At 43.3% G+C, this 21877-nt stretch overlaps 1 protein-coding gene across 1 annotated transcript in view; it reads left to right on the forward strand.

The window, feature by feature from the left end:
• The first annotated feature begins 710 nt into the window (after window positions 1-710).
• LOC141128435 (protein phosphatase 1H-like) overlaps window positions 711-21877 on the forward strand; it is a 111363-nt gene continuing 90196 nt past the window's right edge. Inside the window, exons 1-2 of the mRNA XM_073615721.1 lie at window positions 711-980; window positions 8748-9300. Of these exons, the coding sequence (XP_073471822.1) occupies window positions 9047-9300 (254 nt within the window). The 5' untranslated portion in view covers window positions 711-980; window positions 8748-9046. The remainder of the gene's footprint in view (window positions 981-8747; window positions 9301-21877) is intronic.

Consider the following 21877-nt stretch of genomic DNA (forward strand, 5'->3'; position numbering starts at 1 on the left):
AAGAAAGAGGAAAAAGGAAAAAAAAAAAAAAAGACGATCATTCCTCCGATAATCATTGTGTGTACCTGGCATTAGGCAAACCATACATTGTGCATTTTTCTTTCCTTCAACCCGTGATTGTAGAAATCCCCCATCAACACATTGAGTGTTGATTGGGGAAATATCTTCCGTTGCGCTATTGTATTCTGACAATGGGAGGTTCCCTACCACAAGAATCCAATGATCAATGTGGGCAGCTACAGCCACTGGCAGTGATCGCACCAAAAAAAAAGTCTGACAGACTGATTGTACTGAAGTTGATCAAGAGATGGACTGCCCATTGATGAATCAAAATTCATCCAGTTCAGCAGGAATTTCGATCCATCCATGGCTGGCTTTAGGCGCAGTTTTTTTTAAAGGCAATACAGGGGTGGTGAATGTCACACAATACAAACGCATTTGGCGTTTGAGATAAGCTAGTGCCCTGTGCTTTGGATGAGGACATTGGCAAGACCACGCACCATCCAATAAAAGAAATGTTGAATATATGTTCTTCAAAGGGTATGGTAGTGTCCCTCTGTGAGCTGCCAGAAGCAATCAAGGAATATGTTTTCTATGTGAAGGTGAACTGTGTTTTCCAATATTTCTGGGACTTTACAGAAGGTTTCAGCTCAGTTTTCCTGTGCTATCCAACTGCAATTAGCTTGTGAAAGGAAGGAGGAGATAAGAGTGTGTTGGAAGCAGCAAAGCACAGTATAGTGCAGCAGTGGGGGCTGGTGGCTCAGCTCCTCTAGCCCAAGGACAAGCAGAGTGCTGCAGCTCTGCAAGCAAGTGCAGTGTTTGTCCTAAAGCACTCAGCAGAAAAAGCACAGAGGTCAACGGACATCAAATCAGACAACGCTGAAATCTGGAGGATTGCGTCAGGGTGACGCGTCGTCAGCCATCTATATTTCTGCTGGGGCTCTAAAAAGTGGGAAGCAGGACAGGGAGGAGAGGACAAGGTGAGTCAATAGGCACAAGCCTTTCCAGCTATAAGATATGGGTAGAGTAGGGTTGCTGCTTCATCCCTTTAAAACCAAACACACATTAATTACACAGGTTCTGTGGCTGATTAAGGTGGTAATTAAACTCACTTGGTTCCTTATCGGCATTAAATTAGCCTCAGAACCTGTGTAATTCAAATGTGTTCGGGTTTAAAGGAATAAGGTGGCAACCCTAGGGTAGAGCCGTGTACAGATAAGCTAGGTGTCACCTAGGAGTATATCCGGGTGTCCTTATGCATGGTCAGTGCGGCTATGGTCATCTACATCTGTGTCAGTTCCCACAATCTGCGCAGGTAAGGTTCTGATCTCTCACGCTTCCTAAGCACTACAGTGGTGAAAATCCACTTTGCAAAGAATACCCAATTGTGTGCGTTATTCAAAAATAGGATGTTTGCATACGGTTGGATGATTCAGTTCAGCATAGCTTCACCATATTCACTAGGCTAAGGGAAAATACCCTTGCAAAGTGAATAATTCTCTTTGCAAGGTCGATATGCTTTATTTCTTTAGTAATTTGCATCAATTATTCAGACCCCCCTGCCGTCTGCTCCCGGGCTGTGTGCGGTGGGCTCCTGCGACATCAGTGCGTGCTTGTCACTCCTCGCAGCCCTTCATCCCTTCTGCAGGCAGGAGATCAGTTAGGTACAACAAATACATCCTCTTCCTTTATAAAAAGCAGATTCAAAACTTCTATAAAAGCTTCAGTTTAAACACAGCTACGCCTTACATTCGTCAGCCCGACATGTTTCCTCAATAGACTTTTTCAAAGGCTGTCATGTGACTTTCTCTCCTTCATTTAAAAACCCTTTCAGATGCCCCGCCCTTCTCCATAGAATTAACCCTGTCTTTACTCCTAGCAGTATTGTGTAATACTGACATATAATCACACCCATAGGTAGGACTTGTGTCTTTTTTCAACCTCACCTACTATGTAACTATGTAGTGCACTACTTTAGAGTACTGTCTGTGATAGTTGCACAAACCATTAAGCTGGATACACACTATACAACTTTTGTGGTTTGATTTCCTTTAGATTTACCAAAACTTTGTAGTGCAAGGGTCTGCCTGACTGCATACAAATTGAAACTGTTAAGGTTTGACCTCATATTATATGGTTTTGGTAAATCTAAAGAAAATTGTATAGTGTGTATGGCCCCTTAAAGTGTATGTAAACGCAACCATAAATATCACTTATTTGCGTCCTTTTGGTCTGGTAACTTCACACCAACAACTAGTGTAGACTAGTGTTATCCCTCTAATGAGGATCACTATTCAGAGGCCATTTGACAGACGGTAAGGAGGTGTTATGTCACCTCTTCACCCCCTCTTTAAACCCCTAAAAACCTGCACCACTGTGCCGCAACCACATGCATTGCAGCTGGTTGCGGCATGGCCCCATTCACTTGAATAGGTTGCGATCGGCAGGCGGTAATGTCTGTCATATTCTTGCCACAGCCATGCAGGCTTGTTATTTGTACACCCCTATCCATTGTCTCTGTTGCTTAAAGCGGAGCTCCAGCACCCCCCCCCCCCACACCAAAAAATTCAGCAGCTACAAATACTGTATCTGTTGATCTTTAATATCAGCATACTTACCTGTCCAGGGTTCCCGCGATGTCGGCACCCCATCCAATTTTTCAATTGGCTCTCGGGTGATGCCCCTGCCATAACGGAAAACCTGGTTCCCTACTGTGCATGCGCAAAGCGCATTGCACTTTGTGAATGGCCCAGCGGCCGGGAAAGGAGGAGGAGGCCCGAACTTCCAGGGGACCTTGCTGCGACGAAGTGGAAGTGGAGATGGGTACCTGTCAAAAACAGGTCCCCGCTCCCCCTCAACCTCGAAAGGTGCCAAATGTGGTAGTGGGGTGGGGGGGGGGGAGCAAACAAGTGGAGCTTCCCCTTTTTGATTGAGCTCAGCTTTAAAGCAGTATTTAACCCAAAAGCAAACCTTTATTATATTGCAGCTTACCAATTCTTAGATGTGATGGCTGCATTCACATTAATTTTTCAGCTTTCTTTCTTCAATTTTCATCTGGTGATCCAGCCAGTACTCTGTTGAATTTCAAGAATAAGCTCTCATGCAGAATGTATCAGTTACAGAAATGGGACAAACCACTTAATACTTGCAGGAGTGTTTACAATGATCAGCTTTTATTTATTTATAAAAAAACAATTATCCCAAAAGGAAAAAACAGTTTGCTGTAAAAACAAATATATATATACAAATGTATATACTTATAAAATATTAGCTGAAGTATTGGCTTTAATTTGTTAGTGTAATTAAATCTGCTAGTGCATCTAACACTCTCCCCCAGACTGACAATGCTGCTGTCCAAAGGTGCCCCCTGTGCTCCTTCATCAAGAGTGGAGGCACTCTAATACAGGAGGTGTGCTACTGGCCAGATCACCAGGTGAAAACAGAGGGACAAAAGCCTAAGAGAAAAAAAAAGCACGGATGCAGCCACAATATCTAATGGTTGGTAAACTGCAATATATTCAATTTTTGGTTTGGGGTTTAAAGTTGTTGTAAAGGCAGAAGGTTTATACCTTAATGCATTATCTGTATTAAGGTAAAAAACCTTCTGCATGCAGCGGCAGCCCCCCCCCCCACCCCCCCATACTTACCTGAACCCGATCTGGATCCAGCGACGTGCACAAGTGCAGCAGCTCTCTTGGCTTTCTCCCTCCTCATTGGCTCAGATGCAGTAGAAGGAACCATTGGCTCCTGCAGCTGTCAATTACAGCCAGTGAGGAGGGAGTGAGGAACAGCACCGAGCCATGTCTGCGTGTCTTATGGAGCCAGCACACATAAGTGTCCCCATAGCAAGCGGCTTGTTATGGAGGCGCTCAGTGAGGCACCAACGGGGGGACCCAAAAAGAGGAGGATTGGGGCTGCTCTGTGAAAAAAACATTACAGGTAAGTATAACATGTTTGTTATTTTAATTTTAAAAAATTGAGTGTTTACAATCTCTTTATCATCGCTTTAAAGGGGAGAGGTTACATCGCCTTTCCCCCCTCAGTTCTGTTTGTTTGGAACAAGCAGTGCACTCCTCTATGCACACTACAAATCCCATAGTCCATATCTGGAGTGATCAAGAGAGGGTGGCTATGTTACTACATACAGTGGCACCATGGAAAATGAACATAGCCACCCTCTAACAGGAGGTCAGGTCACGGCAGAAAAAAAAGGGAAATCGGGGAAGGCTGAGAAAAATAGGTACTTTTTTGATTTAAGAATACATACCTGAATATATCTACACATGGCAAAGAGCAAAACCAGCTCTGTATTCCCAACCATAAAAAAGTGGGGATACCAACATCCTGATTATGAGAAAAAAATATGTGTTGGATTTTCAAGGTACCCCATGCACATCAAAACCCCATATACCTGAAAAGATTATTTTTAACCAGAGTTTCTTGTCACTTTAAATATACCATTGAAAGTATTGTATTATATTGATTTAACAAGTGCAAAAAATATCCATTCGCCCAGCCAGAAACCTTGTGAGCTGATAATTTCCTGTACTCTGCCTCTGTTATCAGTTAGAATTGTTCCCTGATATCTCTGTGGGCTACAAAACACCTCTCCTGTTATTGATAAGAGAGAAAGAGTTATGTAGTCCTAACACACTCCTTGTCCTAGGATGACAACACTGCTTAGTACCATTGTCACTCTAGGACAGGAAGTGAGTTAATTGTAGGATTACCAGGTTACCATGAGACCCCTTTTACACTGAGGCACTTTTCAGGTGCTTTCATGCTAAAAAAAGTGCCTGAGAAGCTCACAAAAACCTATTTCCAATATAATCAATGAATGCTTTCACACTGGGGCAGTGCGCTGGCAGGGCGGTGAAAAAATACCCCTCTCCATTGAAATGAATGGAAAGCTGTTCAAAAGCACCTGAAAAACTCTTCAAAAGCGCTCAGTGTTTTACTGGCGGTTTAGAAGCGCCTCAGTGTGAAAGGGGCCTTAGACCCCTTTTCACACTGAGGTGCTTTACAGGCGCCACAGCACTAAAAATAGCTCCTGCATAGCACCTGTAAACAGCCTCTCCTGTCTCTCCAGTGTGAAAGCCCGAGGGCTTTCACACTGGAGCGGTGCGCTGGCAGGACACTAAAAAAAAGTGCTACAAGCAGCATCTTTGGAGCGGTGAAGGAGTGGTGTATAAACCGCTCCTTCACCGCTCCTGCCCATTGAACTGAATGGGCACCGCTGCAGAACCGCCGGCAAAGTGCCACTGCAGCGGCGCTTTGCGGGAGGTTTTAACCCTTTTTTGCCCACTAGCAGGGCTTAAAACCGCCCTGCTAGCAGCCGAAAACCCGCGCAAAAACGACGGTAAAGCGGTGCTAAAAATAACAGCACTTTACCGCCGACAGCCCCGACGCCCCAGTGTGAAAGGGGAAAAAATGTGAACAGGGAAAACGAATGCAGCCACTAGATCCAAGGACCAGTAAACTGCAATGCTATCAATTTTTGTTCTTGGGCTTAGATACTGTACACTTTACATTTTTGGGCATGCTTGGACCTAAAAAGAAGGACATATGCACCCCAAAAGCTTGTCATGAAAATGTATCTGTTAGTGCAAACAAAAAAAGGTTCACGGACCCAAAAGTGGAACCTCCGCTTAATTGACTGTTCCCCCCTCTCCGGTGCCACACTTGGCACCTTTCAGGGGGGAGGGGAGAACGGGGACCTGTTTTTGACAAGTACATGTCCCCACATCCCGTAGACGGCGTCCCGGCGCTGTCCCTCAGAAGTTTGGCCCCCCTCCTCCTTCCTCTGCCGCCGGGCCAATTAGAAAGCGCAGCACGCTTTGCGAATGCGCAGTAGGGAACTGGCTGTGAAGGCGAAAGGTTTCACTGCCGGGTTCCCTTATTACGAATGGCGGCAGCAGCCCCATGAGAGCCGATCCGAAGATTGGCTGGGGTGCTGACATCGTGGGAACCCTGGACAGGTAAGTGTTCATATATTAAAAGTCAGCAGCTACAGTATTTTAAATTTTTTCATGGGGGCCCGGAACTCATCCTTAACTCTACTCTTAATAGTGATAATCGTTTCTTTGATATTTTATTTGTGTTTCTATTTTCAAACATTGCTTCTCTATAAGGCCTCATGCACAACGCAGCTGTCAAATGTCCATTTTACAGGCATTTGATGTTTTTTTTTCCTGCCCCTAATTACCCGTCTATGTTATCCTATGTGTCCATGCACCCACAGGCTTTACTGCCCCGTACACACGATCAGAAATTCCACCAGCAAAAGTCGGATGTGAGCTTTTGTTCAAAAATTCCGACCGTGTGTATGCTCCATCGGACTTTTGCTGGCAGAATTCCAGCCAGCAAAAGATTGAGAGCAGGTTCTCTATCGGAAAAAGTTCCTATCCGGAAATGCGTTCGTCTGTATGCAATTCGGACGCGCAAAAAATCACGCATGCTCTTAAACAATTCGACGCATGCTCGGAAGCATTGAACTTAATTTTCTCGGCTCGCCGTAGTGTTGTACGTCACCGCGTTCTTGGCGGTCGAGAGTTCAGAGAACTTTTGTGTGACCGTGTGTATGCAAGGCAAGCTTTCTGACGGAAATTCCGATTGTGTGTACGGGGCATTAGAGGAGTTTAGAGGGGCGTTTTAGGGGTAGAAATCTGAATGCACCAAATTTTGTTCAGGAGAGGAACATTTGGGCAGAAAAAATGCCCATCGCTCCTATTCATTTTAATGGCCAGAATAAACGCCCAAACATTTGACACATCTGAATGTGTCTAAATGCTCATAAACCCATTTAAAAAAAAACAGCTTTTAATGCTGCTTTTCTCCTGTCAGGAGAAAAGTCCTCAGAAGAGCTTAGCATGCATGAGGCCTAAAACATTTACAAATGGAAAAGTTTCTTCTAACATCAAGTCAATTACTTTGTAATCTATTACAATACTATAACAATCACAACATACAGGGATATACAATATAATACTGACATATAATCACAGACGTAGGTTGGACTTGATGGACTTGTTTCTTTTTTCGACCTCACCTACTATGTAACTATGAATCAGCTACAAAATCATATACATGATCTACAAAAGAATAACATGCAGCCACTCAAGGCTGTATACATGCGGTTGCGGAAAACTGGTTTGGCCTTTTCAGGGTTAAAACAGGCAGAGAGGAGGTGACATATCACTTCTCAGCTGCCTGTCAAGCTCTCTGAAAAGCGATCCACAGTGAATTTCAGCAAGGTCTGATGCAAGTCTGAAGGAGACCTATGCACTCATTATATGCATTGAGGTGAAAAACCTCCTGTAATGCTTTAGCCCCCCGAGCCCCCCGTTTTACATATCTGTACCCTCTTTTTCTCGTGTCGGGAATAAGCACATCAGCAAAAGCTGGTGTCTCGGGTCCTGATTGGATGGATTGATGGCAGCACAGCCATTGGCTCCTGCTGCTGTCAATCAAATCCAATGATGCAGGGGCGGGACCGAGTCCTGCTTTAGACACAAAAGCAGGACACGGGAGCGCACCTGCATGGGTGTCCCCGAAGGAGAGCGCTTCTCCAACGGGGCACTCGAGAAGAGGAGGAACTACTAGCTCCGCTGAGGGACCCCAGAAGAAGATGAATAGGGCCACAGAGGAGGTAAGTATGACATTTTGTTTGTCATTTAAAAAAAACAAAAACTGAAGCTTTACAACCTCTTTAAAATAATATTAAAGGCAAATTTTTTTTTAAAACGAACAAACATGACATACTTGCCTTCACTGTGGCAGCTTAAGGCCTCATGTAAACTGCTGCTGGTAAACGGATGTTCAGAGGCAATTGGATGCTTTTTTCAGCTGCCCCTGAACTCATCCATTGTTATCTTATGTGTACATGTACACAGGTTCGTTTAATGTCGTTTTTAGACAGTTGTGTTTTATATGCTTTCATTTGAAGGCAAAAAATGAGTTCAGACGCTGACGTTTCAGACACTAGATGCAGTAACTCGCGTTTCGTTTATAGGTGTTTTAAATTTTTGGCTATTTTGAAAAAAAAGAAATTTTTTTCAAACGCTGCTAAACGCGGTACGTAAACGCTGCAAAATGGACGTTTTAAACGTGGGTTACTATCTGTCAAGTTAAATCGTTCAGGAGAGGTTGTAAAAACGTTCCTTGTACATTAAGCCTTATTGTTCATTTCTGCTTAAATGAATAATTGGATTTTATTAGACCACACCTCCCATTCCCACCTGCTTACCAGAGCTTAAATTACATTTCTCCGAGCCCCATCAGGTCAACAGAGGGGCCCAGGAGGTGGAAGCAGAGGAGGGACTTTTTTTTTTTCATTTTTGGGGGGGGTAAGCAAATCAAGTCAGTGCTGCTATTCTGCTGCCCCCGGGGGGGGGTGTAGGCGCGGTGGGCATCATCTGGAAGGCTGCATGGGGCCCCATGATTTCTAACAGCAGCCCTGTGTATGGGGCTTTAGAGATGAGCATTTAACCCTTGCAGCATGGGGGGGGTGGGGGGGGGGGCACAGCAAGTGTAGTTTTTCTCTTGTGCCCAAAGTTGGGCTTTAAAAATGTGCTGAGAAAGGATTGTGTTTATTCCTGTTTTGTGATAGCAGTAGTTGTAGTTCTTCCCACATGAACATTCCACACACTGCATTGTACACGTGATGATGAATTGTTTCATTTCTGTTTCCTCATCCCCTTTTGAACTGTAATGATCTGCTTTCCCTTGTCTTTACATTGACTTTGCAGGACCTGAGAGTACTCAGAGGAACAGCCCAGGAGCTGACAGAGGAGGAGTTTTATCAGGCTCTGTATACTGACACTGGGTGTGCAATCTACTACTGTTTGCTAAGCTCACTTGCTTTGAGCAGTGCGGGAGCAAAAGACCTAACCAGCATGACTTGTGAGAATTAACAGTGTGATCTGAGCTGGGAGCTTCTGCTGGAGGGGGACTTCATACAGACTGACTGTACACCTGCGTCCCCACAGCACGGCTGGATGTCCCATTCTGCCCCCCAGCCACCCATCTCCGCTCTTACTGCACGGTGATGATCAGTAAGGTCAAAGCGGCTGTGTCAGGGCTGGTGGGGTCGCTGTCCAACAAGCCCAGTGCTCTGCCCAGCCCCTCTACCCCTGAGAAGGAGCCCCCCGCGGCCGCTGTTTCAAAACCTCAGCCCCCCTGCAGACCCCCATTCTTGAAGTTGTCTTCGGAGGAGATTCACAAATTGGGTGACCACAATAGCAGGATTGTTCTGAGTCTGAAATCCCCTGAAGAGCTGTACTGGGGCACTGGCTATGCTGAGTAAGTACACCATCAATCTAGTATTTTATTTGCTTGTGTTTCTCAGTATTATAATAGTATGTGATGACGATATCTGTTTAAGCCAGCCATAGACGGATCGAAGCTCAACCAGCCAAACATCAATCCGTCTATGGACAGTTTGGTTGTCCTGAAGTCGATCCATCAATCGACTTAAGTACAACCAGCCTGTCGGGTTTATATCGCTCAATCACCACTGGTGGCTATAGCCACAAGCAGTGATCATTTTATTCTGCCGGTGGGGAAGGAATAGCGCTGTGGGAGGGATTCCCTCATCAACACTGTGTTGATTGGGGAATCGAGCAATTTTTTTATTTCTTTCAACTCGTGGTTTCAGGAAAGAAAATAGCATAATGTATGCTTTAGTCATGTCCAAATCGTGGCAATTCAGTGGACCAGCTCTTTCTACATTTTTCCATCTTTTACTTCTTCTTTTAGTTGTTTCAAGACCTGGTTGCTGTAAGGCTGGCCATAGATGGAGCAATTTTCTTTCCTGCAACCTGTGAAATTGCTCAATTCCAACATCAACACAGCCATTGTGTTCTCCTAAAGGGGGGAAGCTACTAGCAATAATCACATGTAATATCCAACAGGCTGGTTGTACCCAAGTTGATTGATCAATCAACTTGGGTACATTCAGCCTGTCCATACAGGGTTCCTACTAAACCGTCCAAGATTCAAACCATCTGTGGCCAGCTTAAAGTGGTATTAAAGGTTCGGCTTTTAAAAAAAACAAACATGTTATACTGACCTGCTCTGTGTAATGGTTTTGCACAGGGCAGCCACAATCCTCCTCTTCTAGGGTCCCCTGCCAGCGCTCCTGACTCCTCCCCCTTGACCGGTGCCCCCAATAGCAAGCCACTTGCAATGGGGGCACTGGTGCATGCTCGCTCTCGAGCCCTGCTCTATGCGTCCATAAGGCACATAGAGCCGCAGCTTGGCCCCATCCCTCTCTCTCTCCTCATTGGCTGTGATTGACAGCAGCTCCAGCTGCTGTCTCAGCCAATGAGGAGAGGGAGTCCCGGGATTGCTGAGGCTCTCGTGTACATCTCTGGATCAAGAGGGGGCTCAGGTGAGTATGGGGGGGGGGGGCTGTGGGGGAAGCAGCACACAGAAGGTTTTTTACCTTCATGCATTGAATGCATGATGGTAAAAAAACCTTCAGCCTTTACAGCCACTTTAATCTTTTACAGTACTATACTATGTACTCCCCTTCCCCAAAAATCCACTAATTGCTCCATACACCCACAAATTATTGTTAGTACATCTTGACATAGGTACAATTAAAGGGAATTTGTACTCCAGGAAATATGTAGGCTGATATGACTGATTTCTCCTTTTGAAAATGCTAATTGCCTGGCTGTCACGATGAACTAGTATTTTTAGTATTTTCTGAGTCAGAAAGATGCAGATCAGAAATGTTGACTTGGCTCTGACTTTCTATCCTGCATCCTGTTGCCTGTTCAGAGACCAGAGGCAGCCAGGGTGAAGAGTTTTAAGAGGTCAGTAATAACAGCCTCACTACTTTTGTCAGTACAGGTAAAGCTGAATTCTGGGAAAACAAAAAGCCTTCCCTTGCAATGAGGCTGTGTCTGCACTGCAGGGATTATGTTTGTTTATGTTTAGGGGACCAGGTGCAGCAGTTTTACTTACCTGATTCAGCGCTCCCACAGACTTCTCCACGTTGCAGCTTCTTTGACCCTGCACTCTGGCGATCCTCTGATGTCACCAAGACTAATGCAGGTACCATAGCCCTGAATTGGAAGTGAGAATGCCATTGGACAACCCGTTGTTGGAGCATAGGGGATAGGGGAGCATTGTTTGCTGGGGGAGTGGAGGATCTAGCAATTAAAAGTGCTCCTACCACCCCCTAGACCAGGGGTCTCCAAACTTCCTAAACAAAGGGCCAGTTTGCTTTCCTTCAGACTTAAGAGGGCCAGACTGTAGTCATTGGGATTAGAAATGGTCCTGATATCAGTGGGATAAACAATGCCCCATCTTTGGTGTCAGTGGGAGGAATTGGACCCATCGTTGTTTTCATTGGGAAGAAGTGTGCCCTATCATTGGTGTCATTGGGCCCCATTGGTGATGTCATTAGGAGAAATTGTGCCGCATTATTGGTGTCAGTGGGGAGAATTATGCCCCATTGTTGGTATCAGTGGATGAAAATAGTGCCCCAAGGGCTGAAAAAATGCGGACAAAGAGCCACATCTGGCCCCCGGGAGCACTGCCCTAAAATAAATGAGTGGTTAACCCTTGCAGTGCCAGTGCAGCTCCACTGCAAGGGAAGAAATTTAAGCTCCATTTACACAAGCGGTTACACACAATGAAATTTCCAGCAGCAAGAATATACAGATTCTTGCAGCTGGAATTGACAGATGTGTGCAAATAGCTGCGCACAAAGTGCGTCCAGCCAAGATCATCGCAGGTAATCACTGGCTGTGCAACTATTCACATGCGTCTGTCAATTCCAGTTTTCCAAATCCATCATCAGTTTTAAAGCACACAAATACCTTATGACTTATCATTTGCTAAATTTCTAAATTGTTATAAAGTAGAAGTAGCCATTAAACCCATCCAAAGTAATCCCGTGTATCTCTAAGGCCTCGTGGGCGTCTGGATTTTTTTTTCCTGCCTCTAAAACACCGGGCAGTCATCAGAAATTGTGGGGCCCCTTACACAGCTTTAGGCTTGCCCCCCCCAGCCCTGACCACCAACATTCTCCAGGGCAGGCACATTGGCTGTCCCAATGAATCCACCCACTAGTTCTTCAGTGCACCAACTTTAATTTAACACTCTTACAGCTTAATATATCCTCCATTCCATGTCCTCTTCCTCCTCTAGTGTCATCTCTTCTTCATCCAGTCCCATCTCCGCATCCTCCAATCCCATCTGTTCCAACCCATGTCCTCCTCATCCTCCTGTTCCATCTCCTCTATCCCATGTCCTCCTCCTCCTCCAGTCCCATCCCATGTCCTCCTCCTCTATCCCACGCCCTCCTCCAACCCATCTCCTGTATCCCATGTCCTCCATACTATGTCCTCCTCCAGTCCAATCCCCCCATCCCATGCCCTCCTCCAGTCCCATCTCCTCAATCCCATAACTTCCTCCTCCTCCTCCAGTCCCATCTCCTCAATCCCATAACTTCCTCCTCCTGCTCCAGTCCCAGCTCCTCCATCCCATGTCCTCCTCCAGTCCCATCCCATCCCTTACATCCCATGTCCTCCTCCAGTCCCGTCCCATCCCCCACATCCCATGTCCTCCTCTTCCAGTTCCATCTCCCCTATCCCATGTGCTCCTCTCCCAGTCTCATCTCTCCCATCTCACATCCTCCTCTTCCAGTCTCCTCTCCCCATCACATATCCTCCTTCTCCCGGGCCCCCCCCCCCCCCCCATCACATGTCCTCCTCCATTCCAGATGTAAACGCATCTGAACGCTGTGTAATGCTGTGCATGTTTAGTGCTTCATTGTTAATTCATTTCAGTGTAAGAATAAATTATTATTCTACCCAATGAAATTAACACCCAAGAGCTTGACACCCCTAAACATGGTACACACATTTATGATGCCAGGAGGTAAGACATCTAGGAGAGTTGGCAATACATCCAGTGTGTATGAGGACTAACTGATGGAGAACATGTGTTTATATTCTTTACTATGTAGCTGTGTGCTGGAAAAAGGTCACAGAGCACTGTATACATAGATGTTCTGAGTGCAGAATGAGTTTCCTACTTCTATAAATCTACCCCGTACGGATAACAGCGATCTTCATTATGTGCAGTACATTATGTTACATTAATAAGACTCAGACAGATCTAAGTACACTATAATCTTGGCTTGTCAAATGGAAAGGTAAGTGCAGCATAACAGTACTTGTTTGCAATACATTTGTAGTAAATTAGTGTAAACAAACATTTTCTTTAAATATTTATTAAAAGTAATAAAAATGTAAAAGTATAGCTAATACAAATATTTGCACACAAGGGATTTAATAAATCCCAGTCATTCTGCACAAAGGGGATTTATTGAGTATGTAGGTCTGAAATATTTGCTGCGTTAAGCCTAACTATAAAAGGTAGAGTGGCGTTTATTAAATAAGGCTGCATAATTTTAATGTTGTGCGCATGCGGCTCAACATCTTTGTCAGCTTGCAGTCTTTATTCAGATAGAACCAGACAATGCCAATGGATTCCTGGATATCAGAAGATCAATTTTGGTAGGGTTCCACCATGATAAGCACATCTGGATTTTATGCTGAATGTTTGAAGAAAACAAAAACATGGGCTTAAAAAATCTATTTGTTAAAGAATAGCTATTAATAAGTGCTTTACCAATCTCATGCTCTCGGGTAGATTGTATTTCTTGTTTTAAGGAAAACCCATACAAATGACAGATTTAGTAAACTTGTGCCTAGGCTTGGTAACAGGCAAATTAACCACTTGAGCTGCGGAAGGTTTTACCCCCTTCATGAAAAGGGCATTTTTTGCTACTTAGCACTGCGCTACTTTAACTGGTAATTGTACAGTCATGCAGCACTGTACCCAAATGAAAGTCAAAACATTTTTTTCACAGAAATAGCTTGCTTTTGGCGATATTTGATCCCCAGCGGGTTTTTAACATTTTTATTATATAAACAAAAAAAGACCGACAATTTTGAGAAAAAAATATATATTTTGACTTTCTGTTATAAGACATATCCAATAAAAAAATGTAAAAAATCTAATTTCTTCATAAATTTAAGCCAAAATGTATTCTGCTACATGTCTTTTTTTGTAAAACAAAATCCCAATAACTGTATATTAATTTGTGTGTGTGAAAGTTATAGCATCTGAAAACTATGCTACATATACTGGAATTCTTTTTTTTATACTAGTAATGGCAGTGATCAGCGACTTATAGTGGGACTGTGATAGTGCACCGGGTAATCTGAAACCAAATTACATTGGGTGGGAAGTGACTAATGCTGGCCGTACATGGTCAGATTTCGAAAAAATTTTCTTTTGAAAATCAGAAAATTTGTGCGTTTTGTAATCCGATGGTGCCATCATTGATTTCGAAATTCAGCCAACCAAGCCTTTAATTTCACCTCATGTTGCTACAGAAAATAATTTTTCTAGGCTGGGAATATTCTTTTCTTTCCGGGAATTTTCTTTTCTTGCACATGCGCATTTCTTTTTCGATTACATTTCTCGCATGATTCTCTCATCATTGATTAGAAAATCATTCGTTTTCAAAAAATTTCCAACATGTCCGATTACTCAAATTTGATTGCTGCACGAAAATCTGCTGTTGCTGCAGCCCATTAATGGTGCGAACGAAAATTCTTAGATAAGATTTTTGAAATTCGGCCCATGTATGGCCTGCCTAACTGACACTGACATCACCAGTGACACTAATACAGTCATCAGTGATAATAGTATACACTGTCACTGTACTAATGACACTGGCTGTAAAGGCGTTAACATCTTAGGGATAATTTAAGAGGTTAAGTGTGTGCCTAAAAAGTGTTAATGTGTGCTGCTTTTGACTAAAAATCAGTTTGTTTCTTCTCCCTGCTTTGCAGGAAGAGGAAACAAAGAGATCATTTTCTCTGTACAGAGCACTGTGTGTTTGTCAACACAGAGCGCTGGGCTGTGATTGGCTACAGCTGATTGGCAGGTCCCAGCCATGGATCACTGGCCGGGACCTCTCCTGCTGTATACAATCACAGCAGGAGTGGACGGTGGACCTAGAAGAAGACAGCAATGTATAAGTACGTCGTTGTATGAGCCACCCGTCCGCAGTACGGTTAAAGTATGTGCTGTTACCTTAATGATAACCTGCTACAAATACCTTCCCATAAGATTACAAGAACATCTGACTTTGTTAAGGCTTGAACACCAGTCCCTGACTTCAGGCACCCGCATGTGAACAGCTTCAGCTGCTGTCATTACTTTGTATAGGCTGAGCAGCCAACACTATTTGCATACACTGGTCATTCCAGCAACAAGAATCCACTGACTCTGGGTGAAATAGTGATTGACTGAAAATATCGTAGTGCTTATCTAAAAACAAACTACAGCTATAACGCAGGGTCGATCAGTAAAATTAATGGGGCTTAGGACAAGGAGTGGTGTAGTGGGTAGCACTCTCACCTAGCATTAAAAAGGATCATTGGTTCAAATCCCAACCATGATAGTACCTGCCTGGAGTTTGCATGTTCTCCCTGTGCCTGCGTGGGTTTCCTCCGGGTACTCCAGTTTCCTTCCACACTCCAAAGACATGCTGGTAGGTTAATTGGCTTCTGTCTAAATTGTCCCTAGTATGTATGAATGTGAGTTAGGGACCTTAGATTGTAAGCTCCTTGAGGGTAGGGACCGATGTGAATGTACAATGTATATGTAAAGCGCTGCGTAAATTGACGGCGCTATATAAGTAAATAAATAAATAAAGAGAAGAAGGGGGAAGTGAGGAGAGAAGGAGAGGGTAAGGGTTTGTAAAGGTTTGTAAAAAGCCTCTGAAAACTATTGTAGATGAGAGCTGCTCCTCTGAAGAGGTCTTGAGTGGTCTATTCGCATATGGAAATATAAACAAGAGAGGGCTTACAGCTGTGTTGCCAGGACGTAGGTCAACCGTGTATACATTTTCAGGGCTCAGAGACATGAAGCACATAATATTTCCCCAGGAGCCCGACAGCAGACTGGGAATTCGCTTGCACCTGCCTTGTTCCAGCAGCTTCCTGGTGCAGCTCTGCCATCTTCAGCCCCATCCCTGCTGACCTCTGCATAGGGTTGCCACCTCATCCCTTTAAACCCGAACATATATTACTCAGGTTCTGTTGCTGATTAAGGTGGTAATTAAAGTCTCTTAGTGCCTTATGTGCAATAAATCAGCCTCAGAACCTGTGTAATTCATATGTGTTCGGGTTTAAAGGGATGAGGTGGCAACCCTAACTGAGCAGCTCCAAAGATGGTTCCATTCTGTTTTTTTGTGGCACACTCTTTTAGCCCATCTATGCAGTGAGTACAATTTAACACTTTTATTTCTGGTTTTAATATATAATCTGCACTTAGATGCTGGTGTCCTCTCTTGTTTATATTTTCATGGTCTTCATCACATCTGATAATGTTTGGTTGGGATGTGTGAACTAGTCTGCTTATATCTATACACATTAAGATTATCTTCGATCCATTTATGCCTCTGGAGGTTTTTTATTAAAAAAACTCATGGCTAGCATTGCAGCTGAATGAACAAAAGAAATATTTGTATGTGAAATGTTTTACCAGTAAAATGGTTTGTAATTCTGATCAGCTAGTTTTGTGGTTTGCTCACACACCACTGCCATCACTGCACAGGCAGATAGGAGTCTTCTTTATATCCCGGGTAAGGTTATTGATTTCCTTCCATTTCCAGACTGTTTAATGAATACTGAATAAGCATCACTACACTGGTAATTCATTTCAGATCTAAACAGGAAAAAAATACCCTAATGTCAATAAAGTGCTCCAGAATAACAGTGTAAAGCAAAATAACAGTGCATAGCAGCGACCTTAACCATGATAGCGCAAACAAACACGAAGAAATAGCTACATATATTGTATGCTGAGTACTCAAAGCCCAAAACACAACACCTCAAAAGAAATATTTAAACAGGATAGTGCAGCGCAGTTTTCGAAGAAGTCCATGCACAAATAAAAAGTCATAAGAAACAAAGTCCATATTAATGGAGAAACCGATACACATCAGCCACTGTAAAGGTGCATTTCCAAATGAAACATGCAGGTGTTCAAATGAGTGCAGTACCCCCATCACCGACCTAACTGGCCGCTCACCTTAAAGATATGACCCCTGAAATCAGGATGGTCAATATATTTTCCCCGATGGGGCAATAAGGATCCTCTGATGGTGAATAGCAGTCAAAAGTGACAGTTCCTGCGTGGTATATATAAAATAAACAGAACCACATATAGTGCTCTGTGCTAAAATTTACTTTTTAATGTAGGATAAAATAAAAAACTCACAACTTCGACACTTGTCACAAGTGCATAACACAAGCTCTTTATATTTACCTCTTAAATTCAAAAGATGGCCTCAGATGACTTCATGCATGGCTCCTCCCCTGTACATGTTATGTCCTAGGTGGGACTTCATCAGCGGGATCAGACAGTCATAGCCTCCAACTGTCCCTGATTTTCAAGTGACTGTCCCTGATTTGGAACAATGTCTCTCTGTCCCTCTTTCCTCCTCATGTGATCCTCATTTTGGTCTGATCTATATAGTTGTATATAAAATGCATTATTTATCTTTCAAAAAGTGTTTCCCAGTGCTAAACTTTTAATCCAATTTCTAAAGGAATAGGAGTGGTAAAAAAAAGCTCTTATGGGTTTAACTAATTTTTTTTGTTTAATTCTCCTTTAAGGGGGCATGGCAGGGGATGTGTCCTTTGCCTACATACTTTTGCTTATAGGTGTCCCTCGTTCCCATCTCAAAAAGTTGGGCGGTATAGACAGTGAGCATTTGGGGCCAATCACCTGTGTGCCTGTTAAATTAGGATGAGCGGCTGTGTCTGCGCAGCCACTACATCCCCATACACTTTTAGCTCAATAAAAATATTTCCGTTTAAATCCTATGGGACTACTCACACCACTACGCTGCAGGCATGGTGCATTTTGCAAAGTCCTACATGCTGCATCTTTGGTGCACTTTTCAAAACCGCAGCTCCTTATTGAAACAAATGGAAAATGCGTCAAACGCATTTCGGTTGTGTTTTTTGAGTCACATGTCCATGTTTTATAGGGGCTTGCCAACCAGAAAACGTACCAGAAACACAAAAAATACTCATATGCAATTTAATGTTTTTTTTTTTAATGGAGCACCTGGCAACTCAAGCCCCATAAATAAACAGCTCATCCACAGTCTACAGGCCTCAGCACTTGTATGAATGAGGCCTTACTGCTTTTGTGCATAAACAGAAGGTTCTGTTTTTAAATACGTGTTTTTTTTTTGTTTCGTTTTTTAAGACATAGTTCTACTTTCATTGATTTTCCATGCAGAAGAAGGTGGAAGTAATTTCTGCCACCAAAACATTTTGTAAACTTTATATATACTAAATCCTGTTGTTCTGTTATTGTGAGCTTCCTCTTTGGGTTTACTGTATTTGTTGACTCATACAAGCAAAAGTCTCTAATTTAATACCTCTGTTGTGTTGTTCATTCAGGACAAAGTGACAAAGGTGTCAACTAGAACTTGGGCTTCGAGTTCTCTGCAAGTGTACAACTTGCCAATGAAAATGTGCAGCAAGTTAACAAGACTTACAGTTCAATAGGGATGAGCCGGACACCCCCCAATTCGGTTCGCACCAGAACATGCAAACAGACAAAAAATTTGTACGAACACCATTAAAGTCTATAGTCTATGGGACATGAACGTGAAAAATCCAAAGTGTTCATTTGAAAGACTTATATGCAAGTTATTGCCATAAAAAGTGTATGGGGACCTGGGTCCTGCCCCAGGGGACATGGATCAATGACCCCTATAGCCCAGTGTGGATATCCAACAGGATTTTCACTACAGGCATAAAGTAGAGATAAGTGGGGCTTTCAGAAAAAGCATAGAAAAATGTCCCCACTGATTTTCCACAAACATCACAATTTTTTTTTTCAGAGAGAGAAAGACAATGTGTATGGGTAGTACCACTAATGGGAACAGAAAGCAATGCTATTCTTTTACAAACCAATGCTAATTCATACGGGTAGGTTTTTTTTTTTCGTTCAACCAAAAAAAACCTCAGTTCTCTGCATCAACATAACAATGTGTAATGCAGGCATCTCCCCTGATGTTTTACTGTATTCTGTCCCACCAGAATACACAGATCAGAGCTTGCAGCTATTGGCTGCAAGCACTAATCAAATGCTGGTCTTCCAGCATGCCCGTTCCACAGAAGCAGCTGGTCATCAGACCGGCTTCTATTAAACTGACAGCGGTACACACAGACTAAAATTTTAGTCTGTGTGTACTGGACTTAAAATCCCACGTCCCCTCTCCTCCAACTACACATTCATCAGCACCCAACACAGAGGCAGATGCATGATTGAATAAAAAAAAAAGAAGCTATGGCACCAAGTGCTCCTTCCCCATCATCACATTTCCTGACTTTAAATTTGCCACGGGCACCACGACTACCATTACAAATGCTTAAAGTTTCTTGGTGTGCTTTGTGTATTTCTTTCAGATCTGTGCAGTAAAGTGAAACTTTGCCAGACTTCTTGAATTAAAGACCAGCCACTGCTGCTCTCTTTCCTTGTGTAGGGTGACTGGTATCTGCCCCCCTGTAGTTTTTTGTTGGTAGTGGGTGGGCTGTCAGGGTCCTTTCCACAGCTCTGCTGTCTGTACCAGCTATGTGCAGCACATACTGCTACTTTTACATGATTATAACTAGGTTTAGAAAGACTTTAGGTGTACACAAAGTTGCATAATTAGTGTGTTTGAAAAAGCCCATATAGTTCAACTAATAGAGAAAAACACACACACACACACACATATACAAATAGAAAGCCTCCATACACACAATCCTACAGCTGATCCAGATGAAGGCAAATAAACTTGCACTCACTGGTAAAGAAGACCTTTTGGTGTAATTAAAAAGAGCAGAATTGAGTGGTACTTTGACTTAGAGAATCATATTCATAAACCTGCTAAAATTGTGAAAATGAACAAGCTTTTCAGGGGGGAGCAATGTCAAATGTTTGACTGATCTAGTTGATGCAGTCTGCCAAATTGAAAAACAGCTATTGGTGTCGAAATCAACTGATCCCTGGATTATGCCTCTTTGAATTTGGTACATTAATAGAACTACGTGAAGTTGCCCCACATGTCGTTAAAGTTGCAAAAATGGGCGGCAGGGATTGTTGTATCTGACTGTATCTGTATCTGACATTTTGAGGAGCCATATCACCAGAAAAGTGTTGGCAGGGATTTGTTGAATTCCCCCAATTATCTTTATTCCTGATGTCATGACTTGACACAAACTTATTTTATTTTGCATTGTATTCATCATACATTTTATGCAAATATACAGTAAAACTGTAGGAAGAAGGAAGAAGAAATGTTTGTTACTTGGAAATATTTTATGTTATGACAAGTAAACTATTTGCAAACTATTTGCATCTTGCAGTTGTAGGCCATATCGTCCGGCCGCAGGCACATAATGCAAATCGAGCTTCAGTAAACTAATCAGGCAGCTCCCAAGCTACTGTAAATATACTGTCCACAACTCACCTTCTTTTCAGCTGCTGGGAGTTAAAGTGGTTTGTAAAGCCTAAACATTTTTTTTTTACCTTAATGCATTCCCCGCATTAAGGTAAAAAATGTTTCTATATGTGTATCGCCCCTCGCACCCCTCTGTATGTTTAACTGAAACTAATCTCAATCCAGCTCTGTGCCGGTTTGCAGCATCTCTCCTCTTTTTCCGCTCTCACAGATTTTGCCATTGGCTCCTGCTGCTGTTAGTCAAATCCTGTTTCAAGGGAGCAGGGGGAGGGGGGGGGGTGAGCCTCTCTGTCTGTGCCTATAGACACAGGCAGCACTGCTCGGAATCAAGCCTGCAGGTGTGCCACAATAGGAAGTGGCTTCCTGTGGTGACATGCTGAGAAGAGGAGGAGCCAGGAGCACCGGTGAGGGACGCTAAAAACAGGAGTATTGGGGCCACTCTGTGACAGTCGGTCATACTCGGTTTGAATCTCGGTCATATGTGGTTTTGAACCAGCCCAGGTTTGAACCGTTAATGGGCAGGCTGAATGTACTAAGTTGATTGATCGCTTAACTTGGGTACAACCAGCCTGCTGTATTCTCTTGCGATTATCACTAGTGGCTGCTATAGCCGCTAGCAATAATCACTGTCTTCTGCCAGCGGAGACGGCTTCCCATGGATGCAGGAAAGACATTTGTATCGGGTATGGCCAGCCTAAGTATAATGAAATAATGACCAACAGAACAGAACTGAAATCGTAGGATTACCCAGCCCTCAAGATTTTGACATTTATGTAAAATTTAGCAATATTTCCTGATTTAGTAAAGAATGAGCAAATTTATCAAGAATGTCTTCAGGCAAGTGTCGCAACGTATGATGAGGAGGATGACCGATGGAGCCGAGTATGGGGCTGAAATCATAGGATTACCCAGCCCACACGATCGGACATTAGTCATGTAGAATTCAGCAATTTTTGAAAGTTAATGAGATTTAAAGAAAATAAGCAAATCTGTACAGAATGGCATCGTAACCTAAGGTTTTGCTGATAACCATCTCAGTGTTCAGGAAAGTAAATGTTAGACAAGCTTGGAGCAATGTAAGTATAAATATTTCATACCTGATGGCTGCTGCAGAAGCTGCAAGTGCTGTAGTAGTCACAGCTACTACAGTAATCACCACATTCTTCTGGGTCCTGTGCTGAGCACAGAGGATTGCTCACACCACCACCATTCACAGAACGCTTTGTATTTTTTTAACAAATACAAGGTGTTCCCTGATTGGACAGGTGGAGGGGCAGGAAGATGATGTCACTATCTTGTCTAAAAAAAAGT

The sequence above is a fragment of the Aquarana catesbeiana genome, linkage group LG02 (assembly GCF_042186555.1).
Source record: "Aquarana catesbeiana isolate 2022-GZ linkage group LG02, ASM4218655v1, whole genome shotgun sequence".
NCBI lineage: Eukaryota > Metazoa > Chordata > Amphibia > Anura > Ranidae > Aquarana > Aquarana catesbeiana.